The 26,447-nt window shown below is 41.0% G+C and overlaps 1 protein-coding gene across 2 annotated transcripts in view; it reads left to right on the top strand.

Annotated features, from left to right (window-relative positions):
• pmepa1 (prostate transmembrane protein, androgen induced 1) overlaps positions 1-24,365 on the top strand; it is a 41,262-nt gene extending 16,897 nt beyond the window's left edge. The window contains exons 2-6 of one of the 2 annotated variants that reach the window (XM_062047719.1): positions 12,672-12,764; positions 17,871-18,025; positions 18,857-18,910; positions 18,982-19,325; positions 19,408-24,365. In XM_062047719.1, the coding sequence (XP_061903703.1) occupies positions 12,672-12,764; positions 17,871-18,025; positions 18,857-18,910; positions 18,982-19,325; positions 19,408-19,654 (893 nt within the window). In that variant the 3' untranslated portion in view covers positions 19,655-24,365. The remainder of the gene's footprint in view (positions 1-12,671; positions 12,765-17,870; positions 18,026-18,856; positions 18,911-18,981; positions 19,326-19,407) is intronic. The other variant, XM_062047727.1, reaches the window with a different exon arrangement.
• Positions 24,366-26,447: the final 2,082 nt, after the last annotated feature.

The raw sequence follows: 26,447 nt of genomic DNA, 5'->3' as shown, positions 1-26,447 counted from the left end.
ACACACACACACACACACACACACACACACACACACACACACACACACACGTGTGAGAGTGGCTGCATTCCTGCTGAGGATTGAGAGCCAAGTTGTTTTGAGCAGGAAACATCAGGTGTTCCTGCAGGGAGGGGGGACGGGAAGTGTTTGCTTGGCAGTGATGCATGATGGGACATCTTGTTCAGCTAGTAAAATGAACAACACAGACACACACACACACACACACACACACACACACACACACACACACACACACACACACACACACACACACACACACACAGCCAGACATTGTTGTGTCTAGCCTGTGTGGGGAGTGAACCAGCTGATCCAGTTTCAGACAGTAATTTCATCATCATCAGGATCAGCTTTGTCCTTGAATCATTTTTCAGCAGTGTTTGTGTTCTATGTTGTTGTTGATTGACAAAGCTCCTTTTGTCTCTTCTCTTTTCTAGCATTTAGTGTTTTTTTTCCCACTTAAAGCCACATATTCTCTGAACAAACAAAAACAATATTAAGTGTACATCTACTAAAGAAGATATTTCAAGTTAAAAAGTTAATTTCCCATTTTCCAATGCCGTACACAGTAAAAAGTGCAGAAGGTATTAAATGTAGTTATTTTTGCTTCAGTGGCACAAAATGTATCATATCCAACGGCTGTTATTCTTTTTCAGGTGCTAAAACACATTGCGCAATCCCTCTCAAGATTTTGCGGGCTTTTTTGTGTGATTGTTGCGACCTAAAAAATGTTCAGAAAGATGCAGCATAAGTTGTGATCTTTTGAGGCTTATTTATTTTCAATAACACTAAAAGTATTTAGGCATAGCAACGACAAAATAACAAACTAATGCAATCTCTTGTCTTTTCTTTACATTTAGTTCTGCTCTCAAACACTACTAAGATAGTAGAGAATACACTTGATTGCATCACTGAAAGATTCTCAAAGAAATCCAATGTTTAAAACCATATTTTACAAAGTGATTACTGCAAACACGGGAATGGTCCAATTTTATTCCACAAAATGATGAAAGTGATATTTTTAAAAGCCATTTCCTTCGACGCACTTTATTTTTTTCCCCTGACTTCATTACCTTGATGAACCACTTCTTTCGAGACTCTATAAAAGCTCTTTCCTATCTCTCTATTTGAACGGCTGGAACTCCCAAAAACAGAACAGCAATACGGCCTCCTTTTCCTCAAACTCTCCACTCACTCTCAATTGTCTTAATGCTACGCTCAAGCTGGTTGACCATCGTGTGAATTAGGTTGCGAAGAATAAAAACGGATGTGACATCATATGCAACCCAGCAGTTGTAGGAAATGTAGTCTATATTTTCAACATTTTCTTTCCGTTTTGCGTGGCAACACTTTGTGCTCAGTTCAGTTCATTTTTTTCCAGACATACATACCAGATTACAATTGTGTACAAACTAAGGTTGACCGTTTTCATTCCAACATGTCCGAAGAAGGAGTAGGAAGAAGCCGAGCTTACTAAATCTCACCCTTTCTCAACATAACAACAATTCTCAGAGCAATACAAATCTAATTTTGTTCAATCCTTGTGTTCAGTATACATACACCACTTAAAAGTTTTTACACAATTGGATCTCAAGGCGAACAGTCAGGACGGAACGTGAGCATAACGCCGCCTTCACAATGAACCCAAACTCGAACCCTGGCCGCACATGTCCAAAAGTCCAGTGCCCGGGGCCCCCCACACATCCCACTTTCCCCCAAGCATCAAGGCAGATGGCAAATCCCACAAATTGTGTGTACCATGACTGGTCCAACAAAACTACTAGGTCGGTTGGTATTGGCAATTCGAACAGCCCTGTTGGTCGTGTTGTTCACATCTTGACATCCCGGGACCAATATCGATAGTCATCGATCCTCAGTTCCTCGCCATTGCAAGGGCCCAGACCGACCTTTCCCAGAGGAAAAATGGATACTAAACCCATAGCTCCATTTGGCACCACCAGCAGGTAGTTGTCTGGCCGCCCAGCCCTGAACTAGGGAACAGCGAAACATGCAGAAAACACAGAACCCCCAACAGCCAGGCACATGCAGCCAGAGACCCAGAGAAGGCCAGGGCGAGTCACCTGCATAGGCCACAGCGCAGCCCACACCCATACCAAAGTCCACAAAATTTAGACACTCTATGATCATTAAATAACATTTTCATCAAATCACATATCAATAATAATGCATAACTGTGGAAAACATGTTCCAATAAAAAAGATAAATAGGGAATTAAGAGTATTTTCTTACCATTATTTACATCATCAATATGCCTGATAGTACAAATTAATATAGGTATTTTATCATCACTTACATTGGTATTGTTGCATTTTACTGTAGACAGGCTTTATACTCATAATTAGGGCTGGGCAATATGGCCTTTTATTAATATGTCAATATTTTTAGGCCATACATGATTTATATCTTGATATTTTTCCTTAGCCTTGAATTAACACTTTATGCATATAATCACACCAGTATGATGATTCCATGTGTCTACATTAAAACATTCTTGTTCATACTGCATTAATATATGCTAATAATAAACTTTCATGCAGAGAGGGAAATCACAACTAAGTCAATTTACCAAAACTGTATTTATTAAACAGTTATTAAGCAGTGGCACAAACATTCATGTCATTTCAAAACAGAAAGTGCAAGATTGTCAGAGACATTTTAAAACAAGCTATTCGTGCACTTTTGTGTATGATGTCACTAAGATGACATAGCAAAACAACACTAAATTAAAGTGCACTTTTTGTACAGAACGCCACTACAATGTTTTAAAAGAAATAAAGTGCACTTTTGTACATGTCACACAAGATATTTCAATAACTGTCAAATAAAAATGAGCTGCATAATAGGAAATCAAATAGTGTATGTCCTTCGCTATGTGGTAGGTTTCTGCGGACGTTATCTCCTTCTGTTGTTGACTATTTTTTTCATACGGTGTTGATGTGGAAATGGTTGCTCTGCATTTTGTGGGTGTGGCACCGGCCAGAGCTGTTGACATGCGGAGTTTCAAGCACTCTTCATTCTCTAGCGGGTGACTTTTCAAATGATGCTACTAATTAGCAGTAATGCTACTTTTTGTAGCAACGCTTTTGCCGCATACTTGACATTATACGGTTGTCTGTTCAACATATTCCCGCTTTAAGCCAAACCACCGCCAGACGAGGGACCCTGTGCTGTTTTTCTTGGGAATTAATTATTTTTCCTTCATTTGTTACCACATTCGCACCTTCTTTCTCTCATATTACCACTCGCACCGCACCGCTAGCACCACAGCTAATGTTACCGTGCCGCTACCTCTCTGCTCCACGAGGGCGTATGACGTTGCACGTGCGACAGTATGTGACGTATGTAAGAAGGTGTGCTTGTTTTACGTCTCTGTGAGAAGGGGAAAAAAAGAGTGAGAACGCCTGTAGTGTACTGCCCACAGCTAAAAGCAACTGTGTGAGAACATATACTCGAATATCACGATATAGTCATTTTCTATATCGCACAGAGACAAACCCGCGATATATCGAGTATATTCGATATATCGCCCAGCCCTACTCATAATATTCAGTTCTGTACTCATAGCACACCTTCTACATCTTGCATATATTTTTCTAGGCTATGTGATTTATACTTCTTTTTGAATCTTTTATTGAGGTACTTTCTCTCAGGTCTTCATCCAGACTGTTCCATAAGTTAACTCCTTTCACTGAAGCACACATGCTTTTTTGAGTAGTCCGTATTTATGGTTTTTAGAAAATTGCACCACCTCTTAAATTGTGTTGACTCTCACTTGGCTTGAACATTTCCTGGATACAGTTTGTAAGCATGCGGTTGTGTGCCTTTAACATGACAACTGCTGTGTTTAGCTCAACCAGGTCAGGAAATTTGAAAGTGTTGAGTTTGATGAAAAGTGGATTAGTTGGTGCGTAATAATCTGCTTGGTTGACAATTCAAAAGTTGTTGGTTTTTTTAGCAAAATGATGCTGTTAATATTTGATATGAGTTGTTACCCCATATTTCCGCACAGTGGCTTGAATATGGATGATGAAAAAAAAATCCCCTCAATTTTCTCAAAATGTGCTCATATTGCTGAAATTGGAGTTCACTACTTGACTCCAACCAGCAGAGTCCCAAGGTTTAGTCCCAACTAGTTTGCTGTCTAAAGAGGACATTTAAGTCAGCTACGTCTGTGCACATCTCCACTATTCTGATCGATGATAGAAATACTCTATTTGTACACAAGCAAATGAAAAAGTAAATTAATGGTTTCATCAATTGTTAATTTGACCACTTAATTGATCATGAAAATGTAGTTAAATGTCCATTATAACACACACTCACAAGGACACACACACACCCACTCACAGGCTGTCAGACCTGGCCTGTCTGACTTCACACCCTTTCACATTAAAATGATCAGTGTGTGTGCATGTGGTGGGGGTGAGACGACGGGTAGTCTGGATCCTTCTGGCTGGAATTCTAATGAGACGTGCGCACACACATGCACACGCTTACACAAACCCAGTGAGAGGCAGACAAGCAGCTGATAATGAGCTTTGATTTTCATACGTTTCAGACAGAATGTGTGTGCGTGCAGTTGTGTCTGTGTGTTTGTACATAATCCACTCTTGATTTTGCCATTGGTAACAGTGTGGTTAGCAGTCATATGTGTGTTTTGCCTCACTACAACTATTGTTGAGGCTCACACACACACAATTGTGCAAGCACTGCAACTGACTTACTGGTCTGAATACTCCCTAACCACACTATTGTGTACACCTGCATCATATAACTAAGAGTCAACACCCCATGAACAGAGTTGTGTATCAAAACTCGGTACCATGATGGCACTTGTGCTGACGCAAACCGTAGTCACCAGACCGAAAAAGTAAGTAGATATTGGTGCCTTGTGATGTCATGGCACACGCCATTGCCTTTTCATGGCAGAGAGGGCATGGGTTAGTTTACTGCCCAAGGGCTATGTTATATACCGTATTTTATAACAAGCTCATTTTTATAGCATTAACTCATTTAACAATGTGAAATGAGTTATTTACAGAGAAAGATTTTGTAAATGTTTATTTACATACCTTAATTGTTTCCAAACGGTGTCTGTAACACGGCAGTAAAACAGCTGATCAAACAAAACAGAAGTCATTGTCATTGACTCACTAGCTGCGGAAGGTAGCTGTCCAATCAGCTAAACAGACTCAATAACTCCACGGTGATGTTTTAGTAAATTTACAAAACTGAAACAATACAAAAAGAATGCCATTGTAAGTTATTGATACCGACACACACTCTTATACGTGTTTGCATATTAGCTAATGTTAATGACACTAGCTTCATTACTACATTACAAAGGCACGTACAAATATGCATGAAAAAACTCCTCCAGACATCACACATGGGATGGTTTGGTAAGTTAATTGTTTTAGGTATATTGTACAACTTTCCATAGATTGAAGAATCCTTACTAGTAGAAATGCTTTCGACAACTAGAAGACGGAACGGCACTGTACTTCCGGTTGAAATCTTTAAACAGAATGGCACTGCAGCACCTAGAATGAGCGACTACGAGAAGACGGAACGCCGGTTGAAAGTTTTAAGCAGAATGGCGCTGCAGCATCTGGAGTGAGCGAACTCGTCCAAAAGATGGCACCATAGCACAAACAATAACACACCTTTTCAGTGTCTTTTGCTCGTTTTTTAAACTATTTGGCTGTCAGCAAAGAAAAATCCGAAAAGTTGCCGCACCGTTTTATAGACTGCAGGGTGCAAAGCGTAGGAAAAAAGTTTCGACTTATAGTCCAGAATTTAAGGTAATATTGGTGTATGTATTAATTGTCTTTTTGTTTATATTATTATATTATATCTAAATTACTGTGGTCAACTCACAGAATTGTCACAAAAATTCCATCAAAAGACAAGGGTGTTGTTTTTAGGCAAACTTTGTATGTATTCTTTTTTTAGGCATCCGGTGTTCTATCGGATAATATCTATAAATGATACCTAACCCTACCCATGAAGATACATGACAACACTATATTAGAAACAGCTCTCCGTAGTACACAGTAATAAACATGTTGTAAAAGGAATAGTGTATAGTTGTAGAAGGAATTGTTGATACAGCTCTTGTATTAACTCATTATTAAATCACGGGTGTTCAACGTTTTCAAGACCAAGGACCCCCCCAACATGATGGAGAAATGGAGCGGGGACACCCTACTTATACATCTTTTAAAAAGTGTGTTTTAAATCAAACTGATCCTGAAGGTACCTTGTTCTTGTGCAATGCTAAGATATTCAAAGAATGCAGTATAGATTGTATTCACCGGAAGTTCGTCCGGCTCATTAGCAATGCAAGGCTCAAGTAGTGGGCTAGCGAGAGTCTGTTGTCAAAGCGTTCTGGGCAGCAATTTGACTTTCTCGAAGAAAAATCTCAAATGCTTGCGTTGCTTTAGGCTGAAGGAGCCGTTCAAATCGCGGAAATTATAAACGATTATTTCCAGTTCCTCAAGAGGTAATCAACAAAGGCGAAAGAGTGCATAAAATTTACAAAAGACGAGAAAAGTGGCAAGCACTCCAGTCCAAAGGACGTGTTTCGTAAACCAACAACTTGGCGAATCTAAATGAAAGAAAGAAAATGTGACCAAAACATAAAAGAGTTAAGCTTATACCAAAGGCCGCAATCATAAATGAACCTTTTGACACATACCCAATGTTGAGCTCTATAGTTATATTTTAAAGACGGGAAAAACACATATACTCGTAACAGCGTGTGCAACAAACGGGGCTGTAGACGCAAAGGTAAAACATGAAATGCTACCTTACCCGAGCAAAAACGATGCATGATTTATCTGGGAGAGTCTTATACCAATTTCCTTGACCCAGCCACACACAAACAAGTTGTAGCCCTCCATGTTTTTCCAAACTTTCGTCTATTTTGCTGTGCAGAATGACATCGAGACTACCAGATAGTTTGACATGTCTGGGAACGCGACCAAAACAAATCTTGTTTTATAACGTATAGAGATCGATTCCATTACACTCGTGCTGCCCACATTTAAAACAAATCTGTGCTATTAATAATGAATGTTAACATATAATTTTGCTCTATTTTTCAGTTGTTGCTGTTGATTGTACAACGTACTTATGTTGCGAATTTTTCAAGAGTCTAGAGCAGGACTGGGCAATTATTTTGACTCGGGGAGGGGGGGGCAAATTTAGAGAATTTATTTTATCTGGGGGCCGGTATATTAGATTTTTAGGAACACTAATATAAAACCTCACAATAATGTCTGATTTAAAGCTAAAAACGTTATGACAGACTGCCTTAAAAAACGGAATGGAATTTAAATTTTTTTTTACTGAATGAGACACCCAGAATGTACATGAAAATAAAGAATGTGGGTTTTACAATATTAACTATGAACGATAAAACACTGAATATTGACAACATATGAACATCACACACCCTCTCTATTGACATATTTTACAATCAAGCGAAACGCAACAAAAATGCAACAAACACAGCGAAATATGAAAGCGAAAAAACCCCACCTACAATCTGATACATCTGATGTATCAGTAAGTTGTAGAACTTTGTTGTAAAAATCTCCTTCCGCGTCTGTCCCTGACACCCGCATTTCAGGCTGGACGCTCTGGAAACACTCTGTGGAAACGCTCCCCACCCACACTGCTATGTGCCTCGTCTGAGCTGCTGTGACTTAGATTACCATAGTAACTAGTATATCATGCAAAAGCACAGATTCCAACCATTGAAATACTTTGTATAGTTCAAGACTTACGGTCATTTGAAAACATCATTGCACATCATAATGGCAGCTACAGTTTCCATCTTAAAGATCTAACAAAATGTGGCCCCCGGGCCTTAATTTGCCCAGGTCTGGTCTAGAGACTTCTCCAATCCTTTTAGTCACTTTATATTTATTAAAAATGAGTTGCAACAAATCTAGCATATTTTTCTGGTGTTACTAGATCAGGGGTTAGTGTGTGTGCCTCACAATAAGAAGGTCCTGGGTTTGATCCCCAGGCTCGGGGTCTTTCTGAGTGGAGTTTGCATGTTCTCCCCGTGACGGCGTGGTTTTCCTCCAGCTACTCCGGCTTCTTCCCACCTCCAAAGACATGCACCTGGGGATAGGTTGATTGACAACACTAAATTGGCCTGAATGTGTGATTGTGACTGTGAATGTTGTACGTTCTAACAATTTGTATGTTTTAACTGTTCCTCATGTACGGACTGAATTTGGCAAAAGAGCTTTTGGCATTGCTGCCCCTATGGCATGGAATGAATTGCAGACGAAACTGAAACTTACAGAACTACTTCCATTTGGAGCCTTCCGTTCTGTCCTGAGGGACAAACAGCGAGAGACGTTTGCACAGTGCCTGTGTTTTTAAAGATGTAAATCTCTGTTGTTTTACAGTTCTCTTATGTATTTTAAAATGTATGTCTTAATGTATTTATTTTGAAACTGCTCTGTGACATGTGCTGTTGACCTCTTGGCCAGGTCACCCTTGTGAAAGAGATCTTGATCTCAATGGGTTTTCTTATCTGGTTAAATAAAGGTTCTAAATGTTGTCTATCTGTGTTGGCCCTGCGATGAGGTACCGACTTGTCCAGGGTGTACACCGCCTTCTGCCCGAATGCAGTTGGGATAGGCTCCAGCACCTTCGTGACCCCAAAAGGGACAAACGGTAGAAAATGCATAGATGGATGGATATTTCAAAATATATCAAAATGTTTTTTGCCTTTTTTAAAGAAAATATATGCATCATAGGAAATTATATAATGTCATTGACCACGCCCCCGCCACATACCTAGCCACGCCCACCGCCACATGTATCCTGACAATCTAGGATAAAACCCTGCTCAGGACCACGTCCACCCATCCATCCATCCATTTGCTACCACTTGTCCCTCTCTGGGTTAATATATTTCTTTATATTTACCTGAAATGTTTCCACAAATGTAAATGTTTTTAAACACACATTAACATTGGTTTATAAATGGCAGTGACATGGCCACCCTACTCACTGTACCTTGCCGTTTTGAAATAATAACATGGATAAATAATCATACTGTATTATAATAATCTTAGCATTTGATTCAAGTTGGAAGCTAACGATTAGCGATGCTAGCTACCAGCTAGGGATTAGCGCTCTAGTTGCCAGCTAGATATTAGCGGCGATATAGGTTGTATTCAGTCATGTGACTTTTCAACGGAAGTAAACGAAATGGAGGGCCACCAAACCAACATGGCTACTGTTCAGCAAACAGAGTGCAATGTGTCTGAGTATGTAAGGGGCACAGATCTTACCATTAAAAGCAAATACAAGCAAAATATAATATTGTGTAAGACTGTACTCGTGTTTAAAGACTCTTCTGTCGCTGCATGCAAGCATTATGTCACACTTGCTTTGCGCTGCTGAAAGCTTTCCCCCCCTTAAATGCCGCCACTGTCTTATATTTTGTCGGTCGCTGTCGGCGTGTATACCTTGGATATATTAAAGTACATGCTGCCTCCGATCCAGACAATCCCGTGTGTTGTGTTAACATCAACGCAACATCCTGTTTCAGCAGTGCTGTTTTGCTGTTTAAAGTCTCTTTTGGGCAGCAGAGTTCAAATAATATTATCCATTCACATTGTAATGACCTGCTGGTGGTAATGTGTATTTTTGTTTGTTATGATGTTCATTGTTCCCATGGTCTGTGAACACACCATGTTGGCAGAGTATGAGGAAGTGTTGTTGTTGTGTGTCTGGGGAAGCACGGAAAGGGAGGTGTGCAAATTGTGTTGGAATTGGGTCGGTTGTTAGCGTAAGATTGGCAATAAAAGTTAAAAGGAGCGTCAGACTTTGTGCGTCTTTTTCTGGATGCACAATACATTATATTACTGTAATTTGTTTTCACATTAAAAAAAACCCCTCAATTTTAAGATATGGGGGCATTTATTTGCCGTGATGGTGCGCCACGATTGATTACATTAAGGGGAAACCCTGCATGAGTGCACTTTTGTGTTTTGTTTTTTTTGCATTTTCACACTGTAGTAGCTGCTGTAATTTTATGACCAAATTGATACCATAGAAATTATGCCAGCATCAGTCTTTTAGTGCAGGGATTGGTTATCGTTACGCACACCACTGCATGTTAGAATAACCCTTTATTAGTCCCAATGTGGTAAGTTTTTTCCTCCTTTTTAAAAAAAATAAATACAAGTTTTTAGTGTGTAGACTTTATTTACTTGCAGACGTCCATATTACCCCCAACAACACACACACACACACACACACACACACATTTTCTCTATTGACATCAGCTGTGGGAGTTTTATAGACCAAAGTTCCCACACTTAATGGCTGCACCATGACCATGGCTCACAAAGTCAATGTGTGTGTGTGTGTTACCCCCTACAACCTTTCTCATGGAAATTGGCAAGCCAATTGTCTGCAGCAGTGACCTACACGCACACACACACACACACACACACACACACACACACACACACTCAGCTCACTCAATCAGCTGTCTGTGCTATTTCCGACCAGCCAGACTGCAGAGTCATGGGAGGATTGTAGGCAGGAGGGCAAAATGTATCTGCTTCTTTTCTCCTCCATCACTTTTGAGCTGAAATGTTCTTTTTTTTTATTCATTATTTCCGAATATTGTTTATCGTATTTGTTGTCCTTCTCTCTGCTTTTCAACCCCACCCTCTTACCCCAAGAAAGGAGGGTTCATAAAAGCAATGGCTGTAGGCCAAAGAGGAAGTAGCTTGGACAGCAGTGGGCTTGTTGGACACAGAATGTCCCCTTGAGACGGTGATTCTTAAACATTGAGTCTGTGCACAAGCACCCCGTAGGGGCCTCGAAAAATATCTGTTTTGTACTCACGAGAAGCTCACTTGCAGTACACCTTCCCAGCACTTGTGGCACAACAATCGTAGTACCGGCACCGACCTGAGAGAGGCAGCAATGTGCCGCAGAAAAGACTAACTGGACATGCTTAATTCTGTAGTACGAGAAGACGGAAAAATGTTATGATACGGACCAGACATCCTAGTGACCTCTGTGAGACTGAGCTGAATACAGTGGCTGGTGAGGGAGGTGTATAGACGGCAAGCAGGCGACGGCTGACAAATGAGCCAATTGCTGAGTGTGTGTCTGTGCCTGTGTCTTTGTGTGTGTGTGCATGTGTGTTTGTGTGTGAAGCCTTTAAGGAGGGATGAACTCATATGTCTCACTTGAATCTGCTGCAGTTGCCCTCATTGGAGACCCATTTAAGGAGTTTATTCATATTGTTTTGTCTTTAGGGATTCTTGAGCCTACATTTCCCACAATGCAACTTAACACATCAATGGACCATCTAAAAGTGTAGAAGCTCATTTCATGCTACATTCAGTGTTACTGAAAAGTAAGAAATACCCCACTAGGAGCTTTAAAAGTTTAGAATTTTAAAAAAAAATAGTTTGAGGACAGCAATATTTAGCACAAACAGGAAATTAGGTATCCTGGAATGCAGCAGCGATTGTTTTAAACCTCAGACATGCGAACCAAAGTAGTCATGTGCAGTGTGTTTACTTTGCACGTCAGTACTTACACATTTTGAGTGCATATGTGGGTTTGGAAGTAGGGCGATTTGCAGTGCACACTCAGTACCTGGATGTTGTTTCCCTCTTACACACATGCTTATGTGTGCTATGGCTATGAGGTTTTTTCCCCTTGGCCTCAGTCTGGACCCCCTCTACAGGGGCTGAGGCTTGGACTGAATTTTAAGCGTTTACCTGTTTCTCACCTTTTTTGTAAGGGGCGCTGGAAGTTGGCAGACCTGTCAGCGATCTTATTCTGTCTCCCTGTAATGTTTGTCTGATCTTGAATGGAATTGTACTGAAAATCTTAATTTCCCCTCGGGGATTAATAAAGTATTTCTGATTCTGATGTTGCACTCAAAATGATGAGTACACATGCTGTGCTGGACACTTGCCACCCTCACTAATTGCCATCTTGGCCATGTGTCTGAAGGGGAGGCATGGACTTGAGTGGTTGCAATCCACAGTTAAAAAGGAGAGAAGAAGTAGAAGCGTCATTTACAGCTGTAATTCATTTAGAACGGCTAAGCATATGCACACTCTATGTTCACAGTGCACTTATTGACGTGTACTGTATTCCATTTGACACACAGCGATGAAAGTTTAGCATACAACAAAATGTTAAATTATTGTTTGACATGGGCCTGTGGAGAGTGAACCTGAAAGTTGAAGTCAGTGTCATTTTTATGTGACTCAAACAATCCCCCCCACCCCCCAAACCCTCCCGCCCATCTGTCTCTGCCAGACAGCCCCCCACTCCCTTCACAGTGACCCCCTTTTGTTCACAGCTATTAGCAGCTAGCACAGGGGGTGAGGTGGGCTGTTCAGGGGGTGGTACGGTCAGCTGTTTCTTCAGTGTGTGTGGGGGGGCGGGGGAGACAGTGTGGGAATGTGAGGAAAAGAATAGAAGAGACAAAGGTTGCCGACTGCTAGTGAGTGTGTGTCAGCTGGCGAGGACACACACTCGACGTGCGAGCGTCCGCAAGCTCCACTCTTTGACTCCTCTGTAACTTTTTTTTTTTAAATTTATTTATTATTTTTAAGTGGGAATACCAACATCCTGGAGGAAGACCACTACTATGCAGCCTTCATCAGGGACTCACAACCATGACAACTGTGTGCAGACACAACTGTGTGGTGAGCTCACACTATTGGTATTGTTCAAATGTTTTCTTCGAATGCATCAGCTGCACTATCTAACGAGATTTGATATTACAAAGATAATAATGCTGAAGTTAGCGATGTTGGCATAGTTGGCGTAGTGCACTCATTCTCAGCTGCTTGGTCTCCACCCAAAAGTGGATGCCAGACTTCATCGAGCTGGATCGCATATGTAATGTCTTTTTACATTTGTTTTTACTGTTTCAGATGTGCATTTGTCATGTTTCTCCTTGTGCTCGATACAGAGATGGAAGTAATCGCTGTATAAGTACATTTCAGAGCTCTTTGTACATGTAATTAGATTAGGGAGTTAACGATAAACGGTATTAATGATAACCGCAGTACTTCTCAGCGGTTAGTATTACCATTTAAATAAAATTGATCGAAAAACCAGGATTGATAACTGCACTTTAATAAACTAACGGACTGACTGGCACCAGCTCGCTAGTTTAAATGTAACATGAAAACAGGAGACATTTACGTCCTTCCCCATTAAGAAATGGCATATGCCAGTCTAAACTTATAGAAACACGTTGCTGTCTAACTAAATATTCGATGGTGCACATTGGACCTACAAGCTGTGCTCTCTTAGAACAGAGCAATCGATGTATTCTCAGGAAAATACTTTACGATGCGTTCAAGGACTGCTGAAAAGAGTAGGACACCACAACATCCGCCAGAAATACTCTTTGTCAGTAAAGCCTAAAAAATACAACACATGCAAAATTGTGGTCTTTTTTAACAGATCTTATTTGTTTTAGTTTTGGTTTTTTTATGACAAGATTTCAATGTGTGTATAAGTTCTTTTTGAGGACATTTGAGAATACAGTGATAATAATAACCGTGATAATTTTGGCTCGATAACCATGATATGAAATGTTCATATCGTTGCATGCCTTTAATAGATATATTGTGTTAAATAGTTACATTCCTGCTGCAACAGGACTAAAAGACCATGAGAATTTATAGCTCCCAGGGTGAGACCATTTGTTTGGGCTTGGGCAAGAAGTTATACAGCGGTACCTCGGTTTTCCTTAGTAATCTCTTCCGATACCAACAATTTTTCCCAGAAGAAATTACGCAAATCCAAAAACCCCACCAAAAATATGAACACAACACACTTTGCGTAGAGACTGGGTATAGTTTTACATGCAGAAAATACTGAGCAATACATGCACTGCAAAAAAGAGCTAAGAAAAAAAGACTAGATTTTAGGAGAACAATTGTGAACTTAACTAGCTGCATGGACAGACAATTTCACTTGATAAGACATCCTAAATTAAGATTTGTATATCGAGAAATTATCAGGACTTTTAAGATAGAAGCCGGAGTACCACCTCCAAAAACATTGCACCTGGGGATAGGTTGATTGGCAACACTAAATTGGCCCTAGTGTGTGAATGTGAGGGTGAATGTTGGCCCTGCGATGAGGTGGAGACTTGTCCAGGGTGTACCCCGCCTTCCACCCCCGAATGCAGCTGAGATAGGCTCCAGCACCCCCCGCGACCCTGAAAGGAACAAGAGGTAGAAAATGGATGGATTTAAGATAGACATAAGTATTGTATTCTGAAAACAAGCATTATGCAACTTGCAATTCTTAAATTAAAAAATATTTTCTATGTGGGTAAAACCACAATATCTTATTTGAATAGTTATTTTCACAATTTTAATATTTATAAACTAGAATAGAAAAAAAATCAAATTATTCATGCTAAAATTAAGATTAATCAAAGACTCAAAATAAGTAAATAGGTCTTAAAACTAGGGAAATTTCGAGAAATACAATTTTAAATCTTGGCAAGTGGCAAATAATTTGCCGTGTAAAAATAATGAATGAAATAATTGTTACCTTTTTATTGAAGACGTTGGTGAAGAAGGCAATGAGCGGAGAGGAGAGAGGTTCCTTTGTACTTTTCTAAGTGTCCTTTCAATAGTATTTCTTAAGTGCTGTCACTCGGAACTTTCTTTGGCCCCAGGGTGGCTTGTTTTGCAGTCTTACTCAATAAAAAAAAAAGCACAGAGATCGAGTCATCATGGAGAGGGATTCTTTGGTTGATGTGCAAACAAACATAGAAGTTTTTGCACGCAATTTTTGACCGTACAATAACCAACAAAGTATTTTCTTGGGCGACAAATTTCGTCAAACACCGGATCATTGAAAAAGGGGCGTATGAAAACCGATGTACCACTCTATATTGATATAACATGTTTGTATATACAGTATGTATATGTACAATATTTACATAATGCACTTCGCAATCCGCAGTGAATAATTCATAAATTAGTCATGCAGCAGGTGTCGATAATGGTGTACTATTTGCTGTACTGCTCAGATGCATCCTACTGAGAGATGGTTTTAATTATTTTCATCCTCTCAAGTAGCCAAATAAGTCTAATAAAATATCAGGAACAGCATGAAGGGGTGGAGTTGGCCATCAAGCTCACGGCTGGTATGACAGGAAGCCATCTTGGAGAGGTTTAAGTCCACTTTCATTCGTTCACTTAGTTTGTGTTTGGAAGCTGATTTGGGTTTTCTTTCAGCCAAACACTTTACTGTTGCAGTAGCGACACAATTCCACTTAGATAAACATTAGTTTAAAAAAAAAAGGTTAAAATGACACACTCTATATTTATGTGACACAACCCTTGACATGCCACCTGGATTGGGAGGAAATTTGTCTCTGTGGGGACATTTTAACGCAAGAAAACCTCATGCGTGCGTGCGTGCGTGCGTGCGTACGTGTGTGTGTGTGTGTGTGCTGCTACTTTATGTTCATGTGTCTGCCCTCTGAGTGCCCCCTGTAAAAAAAAGTGTGCGAAAAGCTGTGTGTGTGCGTGTGTGTGCGTGTGTGTGTGTGTGTGTTGGGGGAGGTGGAGCGTTTCGAGCAGACTGCTGCTAAACAAAGCCCGCCCTGTCTGTCTGCTCTGGTGTGTGCGTGTGCGTGTGCGTGTGCGCGTGTGTGTGTGTGTGTGTGTGTGTGTTGTCTGGGTGTGTGTGTGTGTGTTGTCTGGGTGTCTGACATACAAACCTTGTTGCATTTTTCACACAGCTTTTATTAAACGACAATTTTGTCCAAGTAAGTTTCGTGGCCATGAGAGAGCAATATGCTCTCACAAATAACATACATCTTTGAGTTTGAGTTGTTCTGTTGTTGAATTGGGGCAGTGACCTCTTACATACAGTTGATGTAAGTGACTTGTCACCTTTTTTAATCACATTTCCTACTGATGTCTGTTTTAACCCTTCACTGTAATACGCCAGATCCCCACTAAATGGCAAAAAAAAAACCCAAAAAATGGACACACCCTTATAAAGCCCTTTTTTGATAGTCTAAACCCAAAACTATGCCTTTCACAGGTATTACATAGATTTTAAATAGAGTTTTACACATTAGAGTGTATCATGGCTAGGGGGCCAACCTGCAAGCATTATATCCCGCCCTCTTCCTGGTCTGACCATATAAGCTACACCCCACTAATACACATTTGAAAAAGAGTGTGATTGATTATCATAAATATGATCAAATATGATGTTATCAGTAAATCAATTAATCAAACAAGAAATGAAAATGTACTCTGACGGCATCGATAAATTGCCTTTTCCGCGTGTGTTTGTTTTCTTTGCTTCCAATCAGTGTGTAAGAGGGTTCACGGTACGCGCACCGTTCTCAGCACCTGAAAGTGTTTAGTCCAGAGTAGGGCTGCAAAAACTAATCAATTTAAATCGATTAAAATCGATTATAGTTGGCGATTAATTTAGTCATCGATTCGTTGGATCTATGCTATGCACATGCGCAGAGGCTACTTTTTTTAAAACATTTTTTATAAAGCTTTATTTATAAACGGCAACATTTACAAACAGCTGAGAAACCATAATCAAAATAAGTATGGTGCCAGTATGCTGTTTTTTTCCCCAATGAAATACTGGAAAGGATAGAAATGTAGTTTGTCTCTTTTATCCGATTATTAATCGATTAATCGAAGTAATAATCGACAGATTAATCGATTATCAATTTAGTTGTTAGTTGCAGCCCTAGTCCAGAGCAGAATAATATGAATGCACTGAACCCTCTTGTCAGTCATCCAATCTTTATCTGTATGTGGGCGGAGTCAGGACGGCTAGCTTATACACACAAGATGCGCAGACAGAGCATCGCTAGTCGCTAGTGAGAAGCACCGAAAGGTAATAAAAAATTAGGAAGGAAAAATATTGCAAAGCCAAATGTTATTTCAGCTTCAAACCAAAAGAGCAAGATGAGCACATTAACACGGACGAATGAGCAAGTATGCCCAATTTGTTGGAAAGTGATGGCGACAAAAAGGAAACCAAAACAAACTACATTACCCAGTTTTTCCAACTGGAGAAAAAAACTGTTCAATATTTACTGAAAAACAATTTTTGCAAACATAGAGATGGAGAGTCCATTTTATTTGTATTGCTTGTTTACTTATTTTGAATAATAAGTTATTTACCTTGTGGTGAAAAATACTGATGAAAAATACAAGTTTGTGTGTTTTACTTGCATTATTATTATTGTTATATTTTATGATTACATTAATGCTTAATTTGGTCTCAAAATAACGCTGACAGTGTCATTTATCGGCAATATTTTTGTGACAATATATCCAGCAAAATGTGTTATCTAACCAGGCTTACACGCGAAGGACAGGAGAAAGCCGTAATTTGCAGCCTGAACGCCAGTCATCTTATTTGTCTAAGTTTAACTTCAAATTGTTAAAAAAAGGACATTTATTTGTAAATTCTGTTCTCTTAAATCCCTATTGGTAACATATGCTTGCGGGTGATGGTGTTCCTATATTTTTGTTTGAATTATAAAACATGCAGCAACACAACAGTCAAGTCTTGTCAAAGCCTCTTACTGCGGGAAAATGTTGTGTATTGACTTGAGACAGCGCCCTCTGCTGGATTCATAGCTGGAGTGCTCATCAAATCATTTTGTATTTATATTGTTAATAAAAAATGTAATTGTTTATAATATAAAAGCAGAGAAAGGGAATATGTGGGGTGCAAATGAATATTTTAGCAACCGTTATTTATGATGATGTGGTGTGTTTGTGCAGCCCAGCTGGAGTTTGTCCAGATCCTGGTGATCGTGGTGGTGATGATGGTGATGGTGGTGGTCATCACCTGTCTGCTCAACCACTACCGCCTGTCGGCGCGCTCGCTGCTCTCCAGACACACCTCCACACGCCGGAGACACCTGACGCTGGCCCATGTAAGTTTATTGTTTTGCTTCTTGACTACTAATGGTACTAGTGTGACACACAGCTGATCATCTTCAAACTTTTTTGTGTCAGAGCAAGAACACTACTGTTTTTTAATCACATCTCACACAAGAAGGCCGCCATGGGAGATGACTCACAGCATACACACATAACCAAACATGATCATTGCCCAATAAAGAGCAAATATTTGTTTTTTTATTCTGCCTCTTAAGCAAAATATTGGTCAGTTTTAGTGCAAGGTGCGTAGTGTGTAACAGCAGCGCCGTCTGGTGGATGAACTGCATCAACTTTCCTCCAACTGTAATTCAGTTTTACATTTCATACATGTTTTTGTTCAAGGATTATTTGTTTGTTTTTCTTTTTGTCATTGATTAGTATCATTACTGCTGTTCTCTGATTGGCTGTGATAAATCACATGGTTATTTGCCTTTTAAGAGGAACAACATGTATTTAGTTAAGTTAACTTTAAAGTACCAATGATATCACACACACATTAGGTGTGGTAAAATTTGTCCTCTGCATTTGACCCATCCCCTTGTTCACCCCCTGGGAGGTGAGGAGCAGTGGGCTGCAGCGGTGCCGCGCCCGGGAATCATTTTTGGTGATTTAACCCCCAATTCCAACCCTTGATGCTGAGTGCTAAGCAGGGAGGTAATGGGTCCCATTTTTATAGTCTTTGGTATGACTCGGCCGGGGTTTGAACTCACAGCCTACCGATCTCAGGGCGGACACTCTAACCACTAGGCCACTGATTAGGTGATTTGATGATTAAAGTGAATGTCTTGTTAGAATAAAAGTAATAATGTAAATTCTCCCTCCAGGAGGCGGGCCTTTGGAGCTCGGAGGGGGCGGGGCCAAGTGGTGTTCTGAATGAGGTAACAGAACAGCAGCAGCTTTGCTTCTTGCTCTGACATCACAGTCATGTAACCCTCTTTGACTCTTGCAGCAGCAGCAGGCGTACAACCCCCGGCCCCTAGAGAGAGGGACCCCTGCGTCCTACCTGCTGCGGGACCCTCAGCAGGGTGTGCCGCAGCGCTTCCAGAACGCGTACGGGGCGGGGCGCTTCCAGCCCACGTACCCCTACTTGCCCCAGGACCTTATCGACCTCCCACCGACCATCTCTCTGTCTGACGGGGAGGAGCCGCCGCCCTACCAGGGCCCCTGCACCCTGCAGCTCCGAGACCCAGAGCAGCAGATGGAACTGAACCGCGAGTCAGTGCGAGCACCGCCCAACCGAACAGTGTTTGACTCACACCCCCTGGACACGCCCACTTCCTGCATGCACGCCAGGTAACACGTTTAACGTCTAGCTGCCATCTCATAAGAGTGCGGCGGCGTATTGACGCTTGTTGTCTCTCCCCACCCCCAACAGCCTACAGGCCCCTCCCCCGAGCGTGCGCGCCGGCATCAGCGCATTGGAGGCACTGGGGGCGGTCCGGCAGCACAAGCAGGAAGGAGCTCCCCCCACCTACAGCGAGGTGATTGGACACTACTACCACCCCAGGGCCACACCCACCAATCAGGCGCCTCCGTCCTCGCTCATACAAGGCGTCCCCCAACTCCCGCCGCCAAGCAGCCTGGACAGGCAGAATGCCAGGAACACCGAAGAGAAATCGTAAAATCCTCGGCGAGTGCGAGAGTGCTTCAGGGGTCAGTTACCGTGACGACCAACCTGCATTCTGATTGGTTGGAATACGAGGTGAGATGATAAGAGGAGAACCTTTAGCACTTCACGACGACAAAAGTGGATCTAGAAGCTTCCTCCCTCAGACCCATCTCATCTTTAAGATATACACTTCTTTCTTTTGCAACTTTTTGTTTTTTTGCTTTAACCCACAGTAGCTGCTAGCACCCAGACATGCTAGTATCAGGCGGTGCTAGCACACAAAATCCTTTCTCGAAAAAGTCTTGGGCTGTGTCTCAAATCGAATACTTTCGTCAGTGTTGAGCATGTAGCGCATTATTATTGTTGCACACTTACCGGAAATGGCGAGCGCAATATATACCTTCTTCGTATTCCTCCTCCTATCCGTTGCAACCACTCAAGTTAGCCAAAATGGCGACCATTGGTGGTGGTAACTCACCATTACCACACTTTCTGGGTACTGAAAGTCTTAGTATGAGCGCACTCATGCACTCGAAAGTGTAAGTGCGCGACTTGAGACGCAGCCCTGGCTCTTGTTTACTAGCTTAGCGGCGTTAGCACGTGCTAAGCGCCCTGCCTTAATGTTCGCCAACCGACGCTCACAAGCGAGCGAATGAGACGTCTGGTTGAGATGTTTCCCAAGAGAAGGTTTGCACAAAGTTCACCGCACACAAGGAAAACTCCTCCACGTCGTTTTTCTAATCACAGACGCTTTTTGTGTTTGCCTTTTTACGTGTTGTTAGTCGTAGACGAGAGACTGTTCACATCCCATCTGCCACGGACGTGGCGGAACACTTAAAAGCACCAGTTTAGACTTATTTATTTGATTGCCGAAAAGAATTGCACTATGTGTTTTTTTTTGTTTGAGTGTGCGCAGATAGAAGGGGTGAGAGAGACTTTTATTGTGAAGGAGCTCTGTCTATTGGAGACCTGAACCCACCACAGGGTCCCACGCTACATGGCGTTTTGGCAGCAGATGCTTTTTATTTATGCAAAAGTCCGTACACACTCACACACATTCACTTGTTTTGGGTCTGACAAACACCAGGGTTGTTTAAAGTGCATCCTCGGTTGTATTTTCTGCAGTTTGTTTTCTTTTTCTATTGGCACGTGACACATTTAAAAAATTAAATTAGATTTGGAACAATAGGGACGCAACACACACACACACACCTAAAGTCGACTTTGACGGATTGCTGGGTTACTCTGTAGACCAGGGGTGCCCAAAATAGGACCAGGGGGCCAAATTTGGCCCGCCAAAATGGTGATTTCCTAAATTCACTATATATTGATGCAAACTCACAAATAGCAGGGCTGACTAATTGCCATTTATGGAATGTGTGCATGTTGGTGTGGGTCTAAATTAGGGGTGTCAAACGTAAGGCCCGCAGGCCTGATGTGGCCCGCGAACAGGTTTTATCCGGCCCGCGGGATGAGTTTGCTGAGTATAAAAACGAGCCGAAATTTTTCAATGAAAGAAACTGCTGTTATAATTGTGTCCACTAGATGTCACAATAGCAATTCTTTGTATCTTTGTAGATGATGCTACATATGTAAAAAAAACAAAAAACACATGGTTATCACAACAGTCGAGGAAAATGAGCAAACTACATAAATAACATCCTGTAATTTAATTTAGATATTTTTTTTTTATCTTGATAGATTGAAAATTAACACCAATGAGTTGACTGATGAACATTATCACATAATATATTCAGAAAGTATAAATAACGACAAATACAGATAGAATACTATGAACCGCAACATGTAAGTGTAAAAAAAAAAACATTATGATTTGCACGTTTTCAGAATGTGCTTGTTCTATTTTTAAACAAAAAGAAAACAATCTGAAGTTGTCTATTTTTAAGTTATCGTGCCGTGATTTTACCAGTCCGGCCCACTTGGGAGTAGATTTTTCTCCATGTGGCCCCCGATCTAAAAATGAGTTTGACACCCCTGCTCTAAATGCTTCACTCATGGTTCTGATGTACGTTTAAAACGCTGTGTTTGGCCCCATTGGCACAGTTTCACTTTGTCTCCTAGAGGCAAAAAGTTTGGGCACTCCTGGTGTGTCGACCTCTCTATGTGGAAACTAATCAAACCCACACACACACATTTTCCAAACACACTTATGCTTGTATTTCACACAACGTGGGAACCACACACATATTCTTGTTTTTGTATTGTGGTGACACACAATCCGGGTTACACACACACACATAGTGTTAACTGTGTCAGGTCAGGTTTCTCTCCGGCGGGCGCCCTCTGAGCACTTTACTGCATCAGGACAGAAAAGAAAACAATCTGAAGTCAGCCAGCGGATTTCCGACTTTGAATGCACACGCGGGTAATCGACGGCAAGAGAATCGCCGAGCGGATCCGTGTGTGTCCGCGGCAGAGCCGGGTGACTTAGTCGCACAGAGGACACAGAGAAGTGTTGACAAGTGACACGAGTGTCAGCGGAAGCTCACCCGCCAGCGCCGCCGCTTGAAGGCGGCGCCACAACGGGCCCTAACAAATCCAGCGCCCTCTAGTGTCCAGTCTTTATGCAACAGCACCCTCCACCCGGCCCTGAGTGGCTAAGCAGCAGCATCCTAACGAGGATACGTGTTGTTTGGAATGTTGGCAACCACGAGCCGGTTTTCCTCCCGTGTGTGTCCGTTTGAGTTTACGGGCGCCGGGTGGGAGGGTTTGCAGCGGGTATGACAAGACTGGACGGGTTCTGATCAGGGTCCAAGTGGTGCTGACTGGACGCCAACAATAGACGGGGGTCGCCTGCGCTGGCTGATGCTTGGAATACAAACGGGGGGGTGGAGGGTGCGGAGGAGGGGGCTCTTGAAGAAGATCTATGAGGCGTGTGTGTCGTGAGAAAGAGCGGCTGCTGTCTAGACTAAAACTAAACACACTCTGAGCAGACTAAACACACACACACACACCTGGTCGGCCTCCAGAGTTGCCGTCCCCCACCCTTGCACTTCCTGTCTGACACAGCACTTCCTGTTTCCTGGAGATGCCCGCTGTCCAATCACAGCGCTCCTGCTGTCCCACCAGCCCTCTGCTGCCATTGGCTTGCGTTCTTTCACGTCTCCATGGCAACGTGGCGCTGATGTTTGTCATTTTTTGTGTTCTTTTTGTGTGTGTGTGTGTGTGTGTGTGTGTGTGTGTGCGTGGGGTTGCCTGCCCCTGAGACAGCGAGCGGCCATTTGGGGGGCTGTCAATCAACTTAGGACACGCCACCCTCGCCGTCTCAGATATGATTGGATGATGAGGAAGATTGACAGATATTTGATTCTGTAGAGCGTTGCAATACATCCACTGTTTGCCTTGTTGATGATGGTAGTGACATTTTAGCCTAGTTTTTAAATGTTGTTTTTTGAAATTGTTATTCCATCCATGGTTTCCAACGCCATCGTCCTGAGTGCGACCACATGCTAACAAGTGTCCTTGCTAGAGCGCCGCGAGCACACGTCACTTCCTGTCAGGTGCGGTGTACCCCCCCCCCCCCCTACCCCACACCACCCCTCTCACACGGCACGGAACACACAAGTCCAGTTTGCACGCTAATCATGGCGTATATACACGCGTGTGCCTTCTGTGGACACTTTGACATGTTGTGTATGGTCCATAATCATCATTTTGTCATTTGTGTCGTCAATATTGCGAGTGAACATTCATGCTGCGTTCAATAACGCTGGGAGGGTGGACTTATCCCATATGGAGTTTGCGAGGTTGAGGAAGTGTTTTCAACGTAAGCAAAAAAAAAAAAAAACATGTCTAATGACAATTTAATTTAGTATTTAGTCTAATCAACTTTGTCGGAGTTTTGTAGTTTCCCAGTGTTATGAAACGCAGCATAACAGAGTGTACGTGGTACAAGTGTCTGTAATTTCCACCTGAAGTTTTGTCACCTTTCATGCTGCTTTCAAGACTGCGAGGGAAGTCGGAAAAATGCAAGTCTGATTTTACGAGGTGGACTTCAAAGTGTTAACACGTAAACAAAAACATGTTTAATAAAGTGTAATCATCCCATTAGTTTTTAACAAGGATTTTAAGTTAATATGTCTGAAAACTTCTCTTGCCCAGTCAAATTGAATGTAGCATAAAAGTGGTTTAATGGCAGCACCACATGGACTGAATTATCATGCAGACGTTCTATTGATTGAGCTTCCAGAAAGATGACTTCAGACTTTATTCCAGCCTGTTAACTTCCGGTATTGAATTTGAAGTTGAGCACAATCTCGTCTCTTATACGACACTTGCTGACTTGAACATTCCCAAAGACATAATCGTGGATCCCCGCAGAAAGAAAGTCCTCGCACCCGTGGAAGAACTTCCATCTCACGCTGCAGTGAAATCGTGCATTGATGAGTTCATGTGTACATTTATATTGTCTGCTCTGCATGTTGTTTGCTATCATCTCGTCTAAAAATGTTGTTTCATAAGATGGTATGAATCATTTCAATTAGCCTTTGGAATAATGAAAATAAACACATTTTTATACAAAAGTCCAGTTATTGTTTGTCGTGTGTTGGTGCACAATAAACCAGACAGCAGATTACATTGTTTGTTTGTGCTGTTTGATTTAGTCTTTCAGTTCGAATTAAAGTGATTTATCTCAGAATTAAACAAAAATAGTCTCATTATTTTGTGCTGGTTGGTTAGATATGTTTTTTTTTTGTTTTTTTTACAAATTAAGCATTTTTAGGCATACAAATGGCTCAATGATCTAAAAAATAATAACACTATGAGTGCGCTGTTCAGTATCATAGCCACTGATTGGCTCAGCATTACTATATTGGAATAAAATAATGGGAAGGTGACTAAAGGGTTTTATTTCATGTCTAGGGGGCTCTCATAATGTTACAAGCTGTATTTAGAAAGCTATAAACATTGTTATGCTCTATGTATGAAAATATTCCGATTCATATGTTTTTTTAATATTAAAAACAAGCCGAGCTACACTTTTCCAGACTTTTTTTTTTGTAGCCTGCTGTTTTTAAATATTTGTATTCGGGTTATTTGCCTTATTCCATATTTTTGTTGATTTAAGCAGAGTCAGATGATGTGATTTATAAATAAACTTTGACCTTGATAATTAATCGCTACTTAATCTACCATGGTCAAACCCGGAACCATTTAACGCGATAAACGAGGGATTACTGCATATTTTTCCTACATCACATTTCTTGTTACATAGCATAACACTTGCTTACTTCCTGTTCCGTGCAAAAGTAAGCTTCAAAATAAAAGCCAGTGTAACCAAGAGGTCACTACTGCAATGTCTATTTGAGTTTGATTTTAAACCAGGGGTGTCCAAACTTTTTCCACTGAGGGCCGCACACGGAAAAATTAAAGCATGTGGGGGCCATTTTGATATTTTTCATTTTCAAACCATAACAAAATATATGAATTTTTTATTCATTTTACCTTTAGGGGTCCCGGGGACCATAAAGGGTCTCAGTCATTAAAATGTTCAAAATAAGTCAGATTATAATTTTTTTTTAAATTATTTAACGCTTACAGTAAATCTCTATATCAACTTCAAGTTGATATAAAGTAATACAAATTTAAACAAATGTTTTATGGCTTTTCTGTTTTTTTATAGTAAAACTGAAATATGCAGTATTTAGTAATTAGAGTCCTAAAAGATCAATAATGCAGGACACCATTGATTTGAATTATTTCATATTTTTGAGTAATCACAGTGAAAAGATAAATAAAAAATCACTAAATATATTTGGGATCCAAAAGGTGCCCCACTCATAAAGTGATACATTTTTATTAGGTTTTTCTTTTACTTTCAACACTTAAGTTACGAGATCAACTTCAGATATATCTGTCGATTTTATGCTGGAACTATTATTTTGTTTGTTTTATGCGCTTTTGTCAAAGAAAACTTTGATGTTTTTATATGGCTACTACACAATATATGCAATATTTAACACATAAAACATTTTAAAGTGAAATATTTGAAGTAATTGGAGCCCTGAAAATAATTCATTACTACATGGATTTTTTGTCATTATTTTTGTTTTCTGAGCAATGGTAAAAAAAAAAAAAGAAAAATAAAGAAAGACAAAAGAAAAAAAAAACAGCCTGCATGGCAGCTTATGTGTCAACATTGCAACTTTTTCTCGTTACATTTCACCTCATTCCACTTTTTTTAATGTTCTTTTTTATTTTTACAATAATATTTCCAGAATGTGTGGCGGGCCGGTAAACAATTAGCTGCGGGCCGCAAATGGCCCCCGGGTCCCACTTTGGACACCCCTGTGTTAAACAGATGTGTTCAAGGTGCGGCCTGGGGGCTATTGTAATTTTTTTGTTAATTAATTCACTATTAATAAGACATATTTTACCAGATAGAGTATCACATATTAAACTGCGTTGCCTTCACCGTGTGTGTAATAACTGTCACAAGGGCCTACCTCCAGCAGGTGGTAGACTGGGCACAAATCATAGCTTTGTACCTTCATTTCTTTAAGCAGCACACCAATACGCACACTAATCACTTTGGACACCTTGTACGTTTCATTCTCCATCAGGTTTAATTATTGTCTGGCAAAAAAGCACAATACCCATCAACAGTCGTCTTGTTGTCGCCCAGTTAAACATGTTTGCTTCCTGTTTGGTGACACTTTAACACTTCAAGTGTTGTTTGCGTCGCTGCTGAAAAACAACTTAGTGATGATTAACTTTGGTCTCCGGCATTATCTTCTCGTGCGTGTTACACAACAGCGGCCCCTTTTTCTCGAACACAACAACTT

The sequence above is a fragment of the Entelurus aequoreus genome, linkage group LG01, assembly GCF_033978785.1.
Source record: "Entelurus aequoreus isolate RoL-2023_Sb linkage group LG01, RoL_Eaeq_v1.1, whole genome shotgun sequence".
Lineage (NCBI taxonomy): Eukaryota > Metazoa > Chordata > Actinopteri > Syngnathiformes > Syngnathidae > Entelurus > Entelurus aequoreus.
The sequence above is the reverse complement of the archived record's forward strand: the minus strand, read 5'-3'. Positions and strand labels throughout refer to the sequence as shown.